Source organism: Leptonychotes weddellii, chromosome 12, assembly GCF_054177405.1.
Source record: "Leptonychotes weddellii isolate Sample4059 chromosome 12, ASM5417740v2, whole genome shotgun sequence".
Lineage (NCBI taxonomy): Eukaryota > Metazoa > Chordata > Mammalia > Carnivora > Phocidae > Leptonychotes > Leptonychotes weddellii.
Window position 1 is genome coordinate 13,022,017 of NC_138380.1, and position 13,651 is coordinate 13,035,667.

Consider the following 13,651-nt stretch of genomic DNA (forward strand, 5'->3'; position numbering starts at 1 on the left):
CTATAACACTTTTGAAATGAGCTATGACTCAGCGAAGAGCCAAACTTAATATGACCAAGCAGGAACCACAGCCCTAGTGGATAAGCTTCAAAAAAAATATCTACTTTCCTCTCTCATAAAGAGTACCTGTGGAGCCCCAAACTTTATTTTTTTTCCCTCCACTCTGGGGTCAAGAAAGGGGAGAAGGCTCATGACATACCCAGGACCTGCATTCACCACGCTCAATAGATTACCATAATAAGACCAAACAATAAACTTTAATTTGGGTGTATTACAGTACAATATAATAATTCTTTTGAAATACAAAAATAATTAAAAATGTTTTCCATTTGCAAGTAATCTCTGCTACCAACTGTACATAGTACAGGGATGTTCTGAACTGTACACATGACCCTACATTCCTCGGCCTGCATCCCCCTTCTCTCCTGTATCATCACACATAAGAGAAACTGCCCTGCAGTGCGACTCTGCAATCTTGAGACTCCGCCAACACAGTTCAGAAGTAGCTATCCTTACTAACAGAATTGGATGGTACCCCTCTTAAACTAGTCCTTATGCTTTTTTGGCTCACTTCTATAGATTAAAAACTTTTTAAAAATTAGTTTAAAAATTCCAGGAATTGCTACGTTTGGAGTATCTGCTTTTCCCAAGAGACAGGAAAATGGCAGGGAGACACAAGAGTGTTAAATTCAACAAAAGCTCATTTAAAAGTAAATCACCATCAATGGAAAAGCTTATCAAGTATAGGAAATTTGAAAATAATAGCAATTAACTGGAAGACAAATTTCTTTGCCAAAAGCCACAGAGGTGTTCCGTCTGTCTTTCTCCACTACTAAGTTTCCTAATATTTTAAGTAAGTAAGAGTCACAAGATAATTCTAAAATTATAGCAGGTTCTGCCCAGCTCTGATCCACCGAGTACCTTAGATGCTGAGAACCAACTACTGAAAAAGTAGGAACAGCATTAATGAGAAAGTAGAAGCTTTGGCATAAGAAAAAAATGATGCAATTTTGTTTTCTAAAATTCAGTTATTCAGGCCAGTTGTGCTCTGAACTGATTAGATCTGGGTCTAAGATAAAAGACAGGAACTGAAAGGACCTCTTGCAACTGTCCAGAAAGCAAAGGCTCCCTGAAGTCACTGATCTTCTCTCCTTGGCTGCTCCCCTGCCATGTTCCCGGCTCCATGCCGTACAGCTTCCTCGGCTGCAGCGCGTGCCGGGGGCGTGAATTCTCTAAGCTGTCTGTAGTCCTCAAGAAATTAGGACTTTCTTTCAGTTCTCATGCCGGACAGGGATGGCTCTGCACTTTGTACATCTGTAAGGCTGGGGGCCTTAAACTAACAGAAACAAAATACAAAAAAAAAAAAGAAACAAAGGTAATCTGGTAGAGAAAAACATGTATGTCTATTTTCCGAAAAATCAGTCGTGAGTCTAAAACTGCTCAGTCGTATAATGGGTTTATGTCTCAAGAACTCAGAAACACGGGGCTGGAATATGACTTAGGACAGAGTCCAGCCATTAGGAGGTTCATCAAAGGGCTCTGCACAGTTCATGCTTTATTATCATTATATTAATAAATAGCCACACTGCATATATATAATCTTTGTAGCCCTACTTTCAAAATTGATGTTTATTCAGCACGGTATATGAAAAAAAAATCCCTAATCTGTTTTGTTCCCTACAATATAATGGAGAAGTGACTAAGGCAATCTGTATACTATCTCTTGGATACCTTTAAATGTACCACACAGATTTTTTTCATAGCACTCACCTTTTAAAAAACTCCAGTACTCCTGTTACTCTACTGTAACATGTTATTTATCATCAGAATTATTGCAAGAGTAATCCCCAAAGTCCATTATCTATTAATGAGTTTGATAAAGGATCTTACTGCCACTCTTAGAATCATCTCGCTACTTATAACCTCTGTTCTCCCGAGATTCAGAAACGCATTACGAAATTCTTTCTGGAATTCCGCAGTAAAATGGGATAATGTACAGATGGCTAAGATGAAGATGACAGAATGATAGTGGCTTTTGAGCATTAAAGGCATTTGTTATTGCAGTGAGGGGAAAATGCCATGGAATGCCAATATTAAAAAAAATGATGCCATTCTCCTTAAAGTCAGCAAATTACATAAGAGTTCTCTGAGTATTTTTGGAAGAAAGGCACCAGACAAGTCCGAAGTCTTATTGCTAGTCGGATCATACAGGGGCCACAGCGTGGACTCTGGCACTTAGTTCAGCCAGGAGGCTAGTTCTAGGCAAGTCAGTCACTGATCTTGGCTCGAAGGGCAAGGAAGGAAATGTCCAAGAACAGAGCCCTGCATCTTACATTAAACTTGAGGAAAATGATTTCCAATTTCACATCAAAGTGCTGACTGGTTCCCGAGGACTCTGGAGCTATTTTAGACAGGCACTCTGTTTTCTTTGGCCCATTTCTTCATGATCCGGATGATGTACTCCACTTGGGTGTTACCTGTGCTTCTCAGTAAATGGAGCACTTCTCGAAGGGTCTCTCTGAGGAAAAGATTTGAAAGGACAAAGTGTTTCAATACAGCATGTAAATTAAGAGGGAACATAAACTCATACTTGTTCTTCACATACTTCCAGTAGGACATCTTCAGTAATAGACTATGTCACTATGTATTCACAAACCAGTTATGAACTCCCAAGCCTTCTATTTTTATGGTGGCATAGTAAAATGCAAATTCTTTTTTCAATTTAAATTCAATTAGCCAACATATAGTACATCATTAGTTTCAGATATAGTGTTCAATAATTCATCAGTTGCATATAACACTCAGTGCTCATCAGATCACGTGCCCACCTTAATGCCCATCACCCAATTACCCCATCCTCCCACCCACCTCCGCTCCAGCAACCCTCAGTTTGTTTCCTAGAGTTAAGTGTCTCTCATGGTTTTTGTCCCTCTCTGCTGACTTCCCATTCAGTTTTCCCTCCCTTCCCCTATGATCCTCTGCACTGTTTCTTATATTCCACATATGAGTGAAACCATATGATAATCTTCTTTCTCTGACTGACTTATTTCGCTAAGCATAATACCCTCCAGTTCCATTCATGTCGATGTAAATGGTAGGTATTCAATCTTTCTGATGGCTGAGTAATATTCCATAAAATGGAAATTCTATGAACTCCGTCTCACTAACCCAAGTTTTCCTTATTTACTTATACTATCTATATACATGTTATTAATTTTTCTGACCTGAGCTGAGATTAAGAATTGGATGCTTGGGGCTCCTGGGTGGCTCAGTTGGTTAAGCATCTGCCTTTGGCTCAGGTCATGATCCCAGGGTCCTGGGATTGAGCCAGCATGGGGCTCCCTGCTCAGCGGGGAGTCTGCTTCTTTCTCGCCCTCTGCCCCTCCCCCAGCTTGTACTCTCTCGCTCGCTCATTCTCTGTCTCTCAAATAAATAAAATTTTAAAATAAAAAAAAGAATCGGATGCTTAACTAACTGAACCACCCAGGAGCCCCCGCCCCAATATTTATGTTTTAAGTAATTTAAATTTAATTAAAATTAAAACTCATGTTTTAAGTAATGCATACTAAAACTTCCCTATTACCTTACCAAATGTATAGGTGACTGCCTATTGATTCTCTTCCATAAGAGTTCATTTGTATTTTCTATTTCTTTTTTCCCTGAAGCATCTTCTTTCACCTAATCAAATTCTTTAAACTTGTATTTAGGATTGGAAGTAAATACAAGGCATGAAGTAATTTTTGATAGATTATTTACTTATAAAAAATAATCACATCTCCTATTCATTTACCAGTAACAAATACATTCCACAAAGTTATTTTTAGAAAATGAAATTTAGTTTTAAGTATTTTCATTTTTGTTACAAGTGGAACTGTACGCCATTTAATTTTATGTACTCTACTGTCTCGGTATTTCCTGGAATATGGGAAGGCAAAAGACAAAAAAAAGAATTATCAACCATACCCACTCCATTCCTAATTCTTGGAAACCTAAACTAAAAGACATGAAAAAGCCAATAGGCAAAGGAAAGAGTAGAAGAGATTGAAAAAGACTTTTTTTTTAATGAAAATGACAATTCATTTGGAGCCAAATATAGATCTTGCTCTTACATTTGAAAGCCAAAGTATGCTCACTGTCCCTAGTACCTAGGATTTAGAATGACCCGATTTTACAACATAAAAAATTTCTGGAGGAAAAAAGTCAGATAGAAATATGAAACACTTTGGGCGCCTGGGTGGCTCAGTTGGTTAAGCGACTGCCTTCGGCTCAGGTCATGATCCTGGGGTCCCGGGATCGAGTCCCGCATCGGGCTCCCTGCTCGGCAGGGAGTCTGCTTCTCCCTCTGACCCTCCTCCCTCTCATGCTCTCTGTCTCTCATTCTCTCTGTCTCAAATAAATAAATAAAATCTTTAAAAAAAAAAAAAAAAGAAATATGAAACACTTTAATCTTCTATTCATCATTATAAAACATTATTATAGTTTTGGGTTTTCAGAAGATGGCATCCAAGAAAACAATTCTTTTTCCTCACAAACCAGCAAAAGGAGAGAGGTAGTGTCTCTTGTCCGATTACTTACTTGGGTTCTCTTCCAGCTAAGATCATCTGGAAAATGCCCACACAGGCACCCCTCTTGCCTTCCCAATATTCAGGGTTGGGATCCAGTCTCTCTAAGACATCAAAAGCTTTGGCTGAGTAGTAGAACTGGCCCATCTGATTAAAAGAAAATATTGTGATAATACTTGTACTCAAAAGATTGCACAGAATGAAACTAAATGTAAACATACCATGAAACAGAACTGTATAAAAAAGTGTATGGTTAGTGATAACATTTTCAGCTAGCAAACTGGATAAAACTTCAATTTCTTATTAAAACAAAAAGGAAAATCACAATTTGAGTACACGGTTCAATTTATATCAACTTACCTTCATTCAGTTTTCAACAATATAACATTTTTCCTACATATAGTCAAGTTATGATTTAATCAACACATTTATCATTTCTTCTAATTATAGTGTAATCTTGATGATAAACCGATGATTGTGATTTGAGCAGAGTATCTTTCAGGTTTCCTCGATACATTCTGTAAATGACTACTATCATTCATTTTATGCTAATTTGATCATGTTCAACCCAAGAGAACACTACCTTTCTTGACCTTGTTCCTAAATTCTCAAAATGCCTAGATGGATACTGCTACTCTAAACACCAAATCTTCTAAATGTTTACTTCATTTTGATAGACCTCTTTCCCAAATATACTACACATTTCCTTGGCCTCATAGAGCATGCCTAATACCATTAAATTCTGCTTGGATGAGTTTTCTTGACTGGCCATTATAAATGCAGTGTTGCCATTTGCTGAAGGCTTCAAATTGCTGGGCAATCCCCCTTGTTCAGGGTGGTTTAGTTACCTCTCAATTTCTGTAAACTGTTTTTCTAAACCTTTGCCAGTTTCCTTAAGATCTCTATTGCATTCTTAGCTTATCGTTTTTCTATCTTTCAGGGAAAACACAACTTTCCTCCCTTCAATTCAAATTATATTTGTACTTTCATTCATCCTTCCCTCATTTCTGCCCATTTCATAGGAAGAAGTGTTCTTATTCCTTTTCAAGGTTAATCCTTCTTCCTACATTCTATTCAAATTACTTTTGGTGAAATGACAATGAGAATGGTATATGAAACACAAATGTACAGTTTAATGCCTATAACATGAGTGCAAGTGTAATCACCACCCAGGTCCAGAAACAAGACATTGACAGCAAAATAGAAGCTCTCTGTGTCGCTTCCAAACCACAACCTTCTCCTTCCCTCCAGAAGCAACTACTATTCCAACTTTTATGGTCATCAGTTTTTGTCAAAATCTTTGGCTTTTTTTTTACAGTTTTATTACCTATGTATATACCTTTAGACAATATAATTAAATTTTACCTCTCAAAATTTTATCTATATGAATATCATAATATTCTTTTGTGTCTTGCATATGTTAAGATGCATCTATATTGCTGGATATAACTCTAGTTGGTTCATTTTTTAGAACATTTTATTTTGAAATAATTCTAGATTTACAGGAAGTTATGAAGACAGTACAAAGAGGTCCCATGTACCTTTCACCCAATTCCCCCAGTTACGGCTTACCATAGCGCAATATCACAGTATCGAAACCAGGAAGTTGACATTGCTACAATGCGTGCGTGTAGTTCCATCATTTTATCAAATGTGTAGACTCACGTAACTAGCACTGCTATCAAGATACAGAACTATTCCATCACCACAAGGCTGTGCTACCTGTTTATAGTCATGTGCGCTCCCCTCCCTGCTCACCAGCCCTAACTCCCAGCAATCACCAATTTTTTTTTTTTAATTTTATTTATTTGACAGAGAGATAGAGAGCGAGCACAAGTAGGCAGAGTGGCAGGCAGAGGGAGAGGGAGAAGCAGGCTGTCCACTGAGCAGGGAGCCGGACGTGGGGCTCGATCCCAGGACCCCAGGATCATGACCTGAGCCGAAGGCAGCCGCTTAACCAACTGAGCCCCCCAGGCGCCCCTCACCAATTTGTTCTACATCTCTACAGTTTTGTCATTTCACAAATATCATATATATGTATATGAAATCAAGCAGTACAGGACCCTTTGAGATTGAATTTTTTCACTCAGGATAATGTCCTCGTTATTCCTTGTTAATCCAAGTTATTTTGGTATAGTATAGGAAATATAGTCAATGGTTTATAATAGCATATGGTGACAGTAGCTACACTTGTGAGCACAGCATAACACACAGAGTTGTCAAATCACTATGTTGTACACCTGACACTAATGTCATATTGTGTGTAACTATACTTCAATTAAAAAAATCCGAGTTATGGGGCGCCTGGGTGGCTCAGTCAGTTAAGCATCTGCTTTCAGCTCAGGTCATGATCCCAGGGTCCTGGGATGGAGTCTCGCATCAGGCTCCTTGCTCAGCGGGAATCCTGCTTCTCTCTCTGCCTGCCACTCCCCTTGCTTGTGCTCGCTCTCTCTCTCTCTGACAAATAGAGTCTTTGAAAAAAAAGATTAAAAAATCCGAGTTATTGTGTGTACCAATAGTTTGCTCCTATTATATAACTCTAAAAAAGTAGGAGGGACCTCCACCCAAAGTTGGTTTGGATATCAAGAGTGATGATGCCACACACACACACACACCAAGAGAGCATGGAAAGATTTCTTACTTATATAATTGAGTTCTGTGGGGGAAGTAGGTCAGGCCTCTCAAGCAGTTTCCAAATGGCCTGAGAGAGCAAGGCAAGGAGACTGGCTGGGTTTTTATTGTGGCCGGGGGTGGGGCTGGGATGAGGTTCCCGAGCAGGAGCAGGGGCTTGTGTGGTTTGAATCACCTGATGGTGTCAGAGAAGGGACTACCTAGCATTTCTTATCATCTTGTCCAGATGTGGGGCACAGGGGGAAGAGGGAAGGGTGAGGCTTAAAAGCTGTCAGCAGTCAAACATCAAGAAATGGAGTCAGGCTTGTCATCACCATTCCTGTTTATCCATGAGTAGTAGTCCAAGCCAAACCAGTTTGTTTAACCATTCACTACTGAAGGACACTTGGATTATTTCCAGTTTTTGGCTATTACAAATAAAGCTGCTGTTGACATTGGGAATAGGTATTTGTGTAGACACAGGTTTCATTTCTCTGGGATAGGTGCCCAGGAGGGTGATTGCTGGGTCATATGGTAAGCATATGTTTGTTTGTTAAAGAAACTGCCTATTTCACAGTATATATATTTTTTGCCCTTTTACTTTCAACCTACCTATGTCATTATATTTGAAGTGAGTTTCTTGTAAAAAGCACATAGTTGGGTCATGGTTTCTTATCCATCCTGTCAATGTCTGTCTTTTAATTGGCATATTTAGACCATTTACATTTAATGCAATTATTGCCATGTTAGGACTTAATTCTGCCATTTTTTCCCTACTTGCTTTTTCTGTTTTTCCTGGATATCTCGCACATGTCTCTGTAGTTTGCAGCTGGAGAAAGACATGAGTGTGCAATTAGCACAGAGGGAGGGCAAAAAAGTCTGGGTTTCACCTCTCCAGTCTTCTCCTATACATATCTTTTTCCTGCTTTTTCTATATTGTAATAAGTCTCAGCCATGAGTGTAACTTTGAGTCATGTGAACCCTTCCAGTGACTCACCAAACTAGTGGGTGGCCATGGAGCCACTGAGACAGTAGGTTATGCTAAATTGTTTTTCAAGGTCATTATCTTCCTTTGATCTTTACCCCATCTTCCTCTCATCTCTTTTAGGGTCTTCCTCCATCAAAAATGTTCCTTAAATCTTCTAAAAGAATGAAGCGTGGATCACTACATCAAAAACTAGTGATGTATTGTATGGCGACTAACGTAACATAATAATAAAAAAAATGTTCCTACTCTCTTGAATCTTTAATATCTCTCTGTTCAACAGCTCCACTGCCTAAGGATATACTCTTACTCCCTACTCTAAAAGAAAAAAACCTCTCCCTCCCCACCCCAAATCCCTAACCCCGTTTTCCCTTTTAAGTTAGCAACACATTTCCTCCCTTACCCTTAGCATCAATTTTTTTTTTGAAAAATTTTTTTTACTGTAGTCTACACTCACTGAATCTGCTTTCTAATCTCATTCTCTTGTCTATGCACTATTGTTTTCTCAGATCTCATACAGTTCCATCAGGTTGCAGACTTGACATTCTCTCCCTTTGCTTTTGATAAAATAGAAACAAGAAAAGCAGGAATGAAAAGCACTTCTCCCCCCTCCCGGTTCTTTTCTTTCTTTATGTCCATCTTCATCCTCTGTCTCTTTCACTGATTCTATTTCTATCCCTTAAACACTGGTGTCCACGTGGTTCCTCATCCCATTCACTGGTTAACCTCATTCTCTCCCATACTTTGCTGCTGCTACTACTATTACTATTACGACCACTTCCACCACCACCATTAACTACTGTTAACTTCTCTCTCTCTCTTTTTTGAGAGAGAGGGAGAGCATGCACACGGGTGGGGAAGGGGGAGGGGCAGAGGGAGAGGGAGGAGAGGAGAGAGAGAATCCTAAGCAGGCTCCATGCCCAGCGCAAGGAGCCAATCCCACAACCCTGGGATCACAATCTGAGCTGAAATCAAGAGTTGGATGCTTAACTGACTGAGCAATCCAATACTGTTAACTTCTAAAACTGCATTTCTAATCCTGACTTCTCACATGAACACCTGAGCTCCAGGCTCATCCTGATAATTTCCCACATGTAATATCTCTCTACCTGGAGCCCCAAACACACTTCAGATTTAATACATTTACAACTGAACAAAATTCCTCTCTGAATGTTTTCTTTCCCTCTGCCTCCTCTAACTCACTTAATGTCATTGCCATCTACTAAGTCATGTTAAACATTTTTAAGTTTCCCATGTTTTAAAACCTTTTCCATTGATGGTGATTGACTTTATTTTAGTAATGATTCACTTTGAAATGAGCTATTATTAATTAATTTAACACTAGACTCACTTTACCTAACATTTGCATGTCTTTTGGACAGGAAGAAATATTCCAAAAAAAGGAATTTCCAGAATTTGAGGCTAATTTGTAAAAAAGCTTTTAATCTATAGGATAGGGCCCCAAAGTCCTCTCTCCTTCTCCCTGCCTTTCCAACTCCCCCCTCCACACACACACACACAGACCCGCTCCTGCATACACACACAGAGAGCCAGTCCTTTACTAAATCTGATTGCTTTTTTCCTTTTTTTTTTTTCTGGTTCCTTTGTCTCTCCTGTCTACAATTTGCACCTAAATATTCCCCAAGGTTTGGTTTGCAACTCTCTACTCTTCTCACTTTCCTTCCTTACCTGGGTAATCTTGTTTTCCAGGGCTTTAATTACTATTGAAATGGTGACGATTTATCCAAATCTATGTCTCTACATGTCAGAAGACATCTTTCTTGAGCTTCAGAACCAAGTTTCCAACTACCAGATGAATATCTCTACTTGGATGGTATCTAAAGACTCACACACAACCTTTAGAAATCTAAAACAATCTCTCTGAATCATTGTTTCATATACATGGTTTCATATTTCACTTATATGCATACATACTTAATATACATGTAAAACCCTGAAATGCTGTCTATCTCTGAGTTCAGTTTGTTCATAAAAGGGATGACATTTCTTTTTCTTTTTTAAAGATTTTATTTATTCATTTATTTATTAAAGTAGGTGCCACACCTAGCATGGAGCCCAACATGGGGCCTGAATTCACGATCCTGAGATCATGACCTGAGCTGAGATCATGAGTCAGCCACCTAACCACTGAACCACCCAGGTGCCTCTAAAGATTTTATTTTTAAGTAATCTCTACGTACAACGTGGGGCTTGAACTCACAAACCTGAGATTGAGAGTCCCATGCTCTTCCAGCTGAGCCAGCCAGGAGCCCCAGGGATGACATTTCTGATAGTTCTATGTGAATCCTCTTACCAATGGCCATTTAATCTCTAGGACACCTCTCCCTAATAATTAATCAGTGTAGCATGTGAGACTGATCTTCAGTTTTCCCTTTAGATCTCACTCAGACTCACCTTGTAGCAGTCATTAGCAATGAGCTGTAAGAGGCTAAAGGACTCGCCAGAGGTTTCCATCTTGAGATAAAGTTCCCAGGCTAGTCTTGGTTTCTTGTTCATGATATCTACAAAAAGAAGCAAAGATTTTTGCCTCTTAAATGTATAGGAAATATAATTCTGCATCTTGTTATTCTTTAGATTTGGTTCTATGTTCCAAACAGACAAAGAAATGGTAAACAGCTCTTATGTAGAAAGTTTGCAATGTTAGCATTAAGCTGGTTCTCCATCAGAACTATACCATATGTAAAATACTTAAGTTAGGATTCACATAATTGTTTGTTTTTAGATTGGGTTGATTTCCAGTAGTTCCCACTTTTCTCATCTGCTTAAAAGTCATGTATCATTCATTCAATCCTACTTATATAGTTTCAGCCTCACTTAGAACATCTGATTGCTGAAATTTTCCCATGACTTTAAAAACTCTGTGAACATTTTAAATCCAGGGGAAAAAAAGAAGCAAGAAAAGATAATGAAGGGGGAGAGACAGACAGAGGTTGTAGGCTACATAATATACAAAAAGATTACGTTTTTGACATTTTATCACTTTTCAGGCCTGCATCATAATGAAAAGGTAAAATTAGCATAACAGTACCACTTAACAAAGAACCCTGTAAACTGAGATTCTGGAAACTTTAACAGGGCTGATGGAAAAATTTGGCATCTTTCAGGACTGTTCATGCTAGGTCAACATTGTATGGTAGAACTAATCACAAGGTAAATGTATGTAATACATGTACAGGACCACCCTTATTGAGTTGTATTAACGATGCTTAATTTCAGTGTTTACTCATTCTATGAAACAAATTTAGAAACGTTCACTGTAATTTCCATCCAGAAGATTATGCAACAGAGAAGAAAAAGAGGATTCCTCTGTAACATTTAAAAGAAGACTCACAGCACCGAGCTAACCAACTGAGGTAAATGTAATCATTTTTCATCTTCTCACTTTGGATTAAAAGGAAAACCTGTAAGAAGAGGAAAGAAAGGGAATAACCATGACGATATTTTTGCGGTAAAAATACCACATCGGCTTGCTTTATTTGATTAATACTTAGTGTAGCCTTACAGATGGTCAAATTCTCTACAGGCTACTAAGAAAAGGACAAACCTATGGTGATGTTGACATATTTCTCTCAGTTATTGATATCACAAGCTGACCGAAGAAATTTGGTAAGGATATAGAAGATTTGAACAGAATAATTAACAACTGCGTAACACCTATTTTGTTCAAGGACACATGACCATGTTACTGGGCAGTAAAGCAAGTCTCAACAAATTTTGAAGGACTGGTGTAATACAGAGTACACTGGATGACCACAATACGATTAAGTTAGAAATCAAAATGAAATAGCCTGGGCAAGATAATACACATACTTGAAAATTATGACACATGTTTTAAAATAACTCACAAAGACATAATGGAAGTTAGACAATAATTAGAATTTGAATAATAACAAGTGGAACAATTTGCTAAATGATAACGAAATTGAATTGAATAATTCAACTGAATTGCTTTGAATGATTCAGGCAAATCAGTCTATGGAATTAGAAGTCAAAATAGTGGTTAGCCTTGGGAGAAAGGGACGGACTCAAACAAGGAGATGAGGACGTTTCTATGGAGTTAAGACAATACTATTTCATGATCTGAGGACTGATTATTTGGGTACATTCACTTCAAAAATTCATCAAGCTCTATACTTTAATTTGGATATTTTTCTCAACATAGGTTATGCTTTTATAAAATATAGCAGAAAAAGGAAAACAGTAATATGGTTATAAAATCTATATGTCTATTTACATTGTACTTTTTAATGTAACCTAAGAACAAAGGAAATTTTTATAATCCTTTGCCCCTGAACTTTTTATTTCAGTGAGAAAAAGATAACAATGTTTTTATTTTTATTATTTTTTTCAAGTTTTTATTTAAATTCCAGTTAGCTAATGTACAGTGTAATATTACTTTCAGGTGTAGAATTTAGTGATTCAACACTTAACATACAACACCCAGTGCTCAGCACAAGTGCACTCCATAATTCCCATCACCCATTTAGCCCATCCCTCAACCCTGCCCTCCAGCAACCCCCAGTTTGTTCTTTATAGTTAAGAGTCTGTTTGGGGGGGGCGGAGCAAGATGGCGGAGGAGTAGGAGACCGGGATTTCGTCTGGTCTCAGGAATTCAGCTGGATAGGGATCAAACCATTCTGAACACCTACAAACTCAACAGGAGATCGAAGAAAAGAATAGCAGCAACTCTCTGAACAGAAAAGCGACCACTTTCTGGAAGGTAGGACGTGCGGAGAAGTGAATCCGAGGCGATATTCGGGAGGATAGACGGCGGGGGAGGGGCCTCCGTCGGCCGCTTCTGGCAAGTGATAGAGCCGTGGAGCACAAAATCGGAACTTTTAGAAGTCGGCTCCGCTGAGGGACGTCACTCCAGTGGCTAAGCAGGGGGTGGAACCCTCGTGGGACACTGTGGTCTCAGGATCCTTGGGGTCACAGAAAGACCGGGGGTGCCGAGTGCGGCAGAGCTCCCAGGTATTGGAGCAGGGAAGCCGGCTGCAGGGATGGAGCTGAGGCACGGGCTCTCAGCTCGGGGTTGCCATAAACCGTGATCCGGGGCACAGTCGGGCCACTGCTCCTCCAGCAGGGACCCAACAAGAGGCAGATCTGGGGAGACTCCCCTTCCTCCCCCAGGAGGGGCAGCACGGGAGTGCACCGCAGGGATCTGCTGGGTTTGGAGACTCCACACGGGGTCGGGTGCCAGAGATAGAAACGCGCGGTCACAGGCAGGGTGAGCATGGAGTGCGGCCGGAGACCGGGGAGACAGGAGTAACTGACTGCTTTTCTCTGGGGGCGCACTGAGGAGCGGGACCCCGAGTTCTCCGCCGGGGCGGAGATTGGGAGGCTGCCATTTTCACTCTCGGCCTCCAAAGCTGTACCGAAAGCTTGGAACAAAAGCTCCTGAGAGCAAACCCGAGCAGATTACTTAGCCCAGACCGGCAAGGGCGGGGCAATTCCGCCTCCAGCAAAGACATTT

General features: G+C 39.6%; 1 protein-coding gene across 1 annotated transcript in view; it reads right to left on the minus strand.

The window, feature by feature from the left end:
- Positions 1-238: 238 nt before the first annotated feature.
- Positions 239-13,651, minus strand: part of IFT56 (intraflagellar transport 56) — a 49,664-nt gene continuing 36,251 nt past the window's right edge. The window contains exons 14-17 of the mRNA XM_081800903.1: positions 11,510-11,702; positions 10,573-10,679; positions 4,576-4,709; positions 239-2,518 (exon numbers count right to left, since the gene is read on the minus strand). Coding sequence (XP_081657029.1) covers positions 2,407-2,518; positions 4,576-4,709; positions 10,573-10,679; positions 11,510-11,702 — 546 coding nt within the window. The 3' untranslated portion in view covers positions 239-2,406. The remainder of the gene's footprint in view (positions 2,519-4,575; positions 4,710-10,572; positions 10,680-11,509; positions 11,703-13,651) is intronic.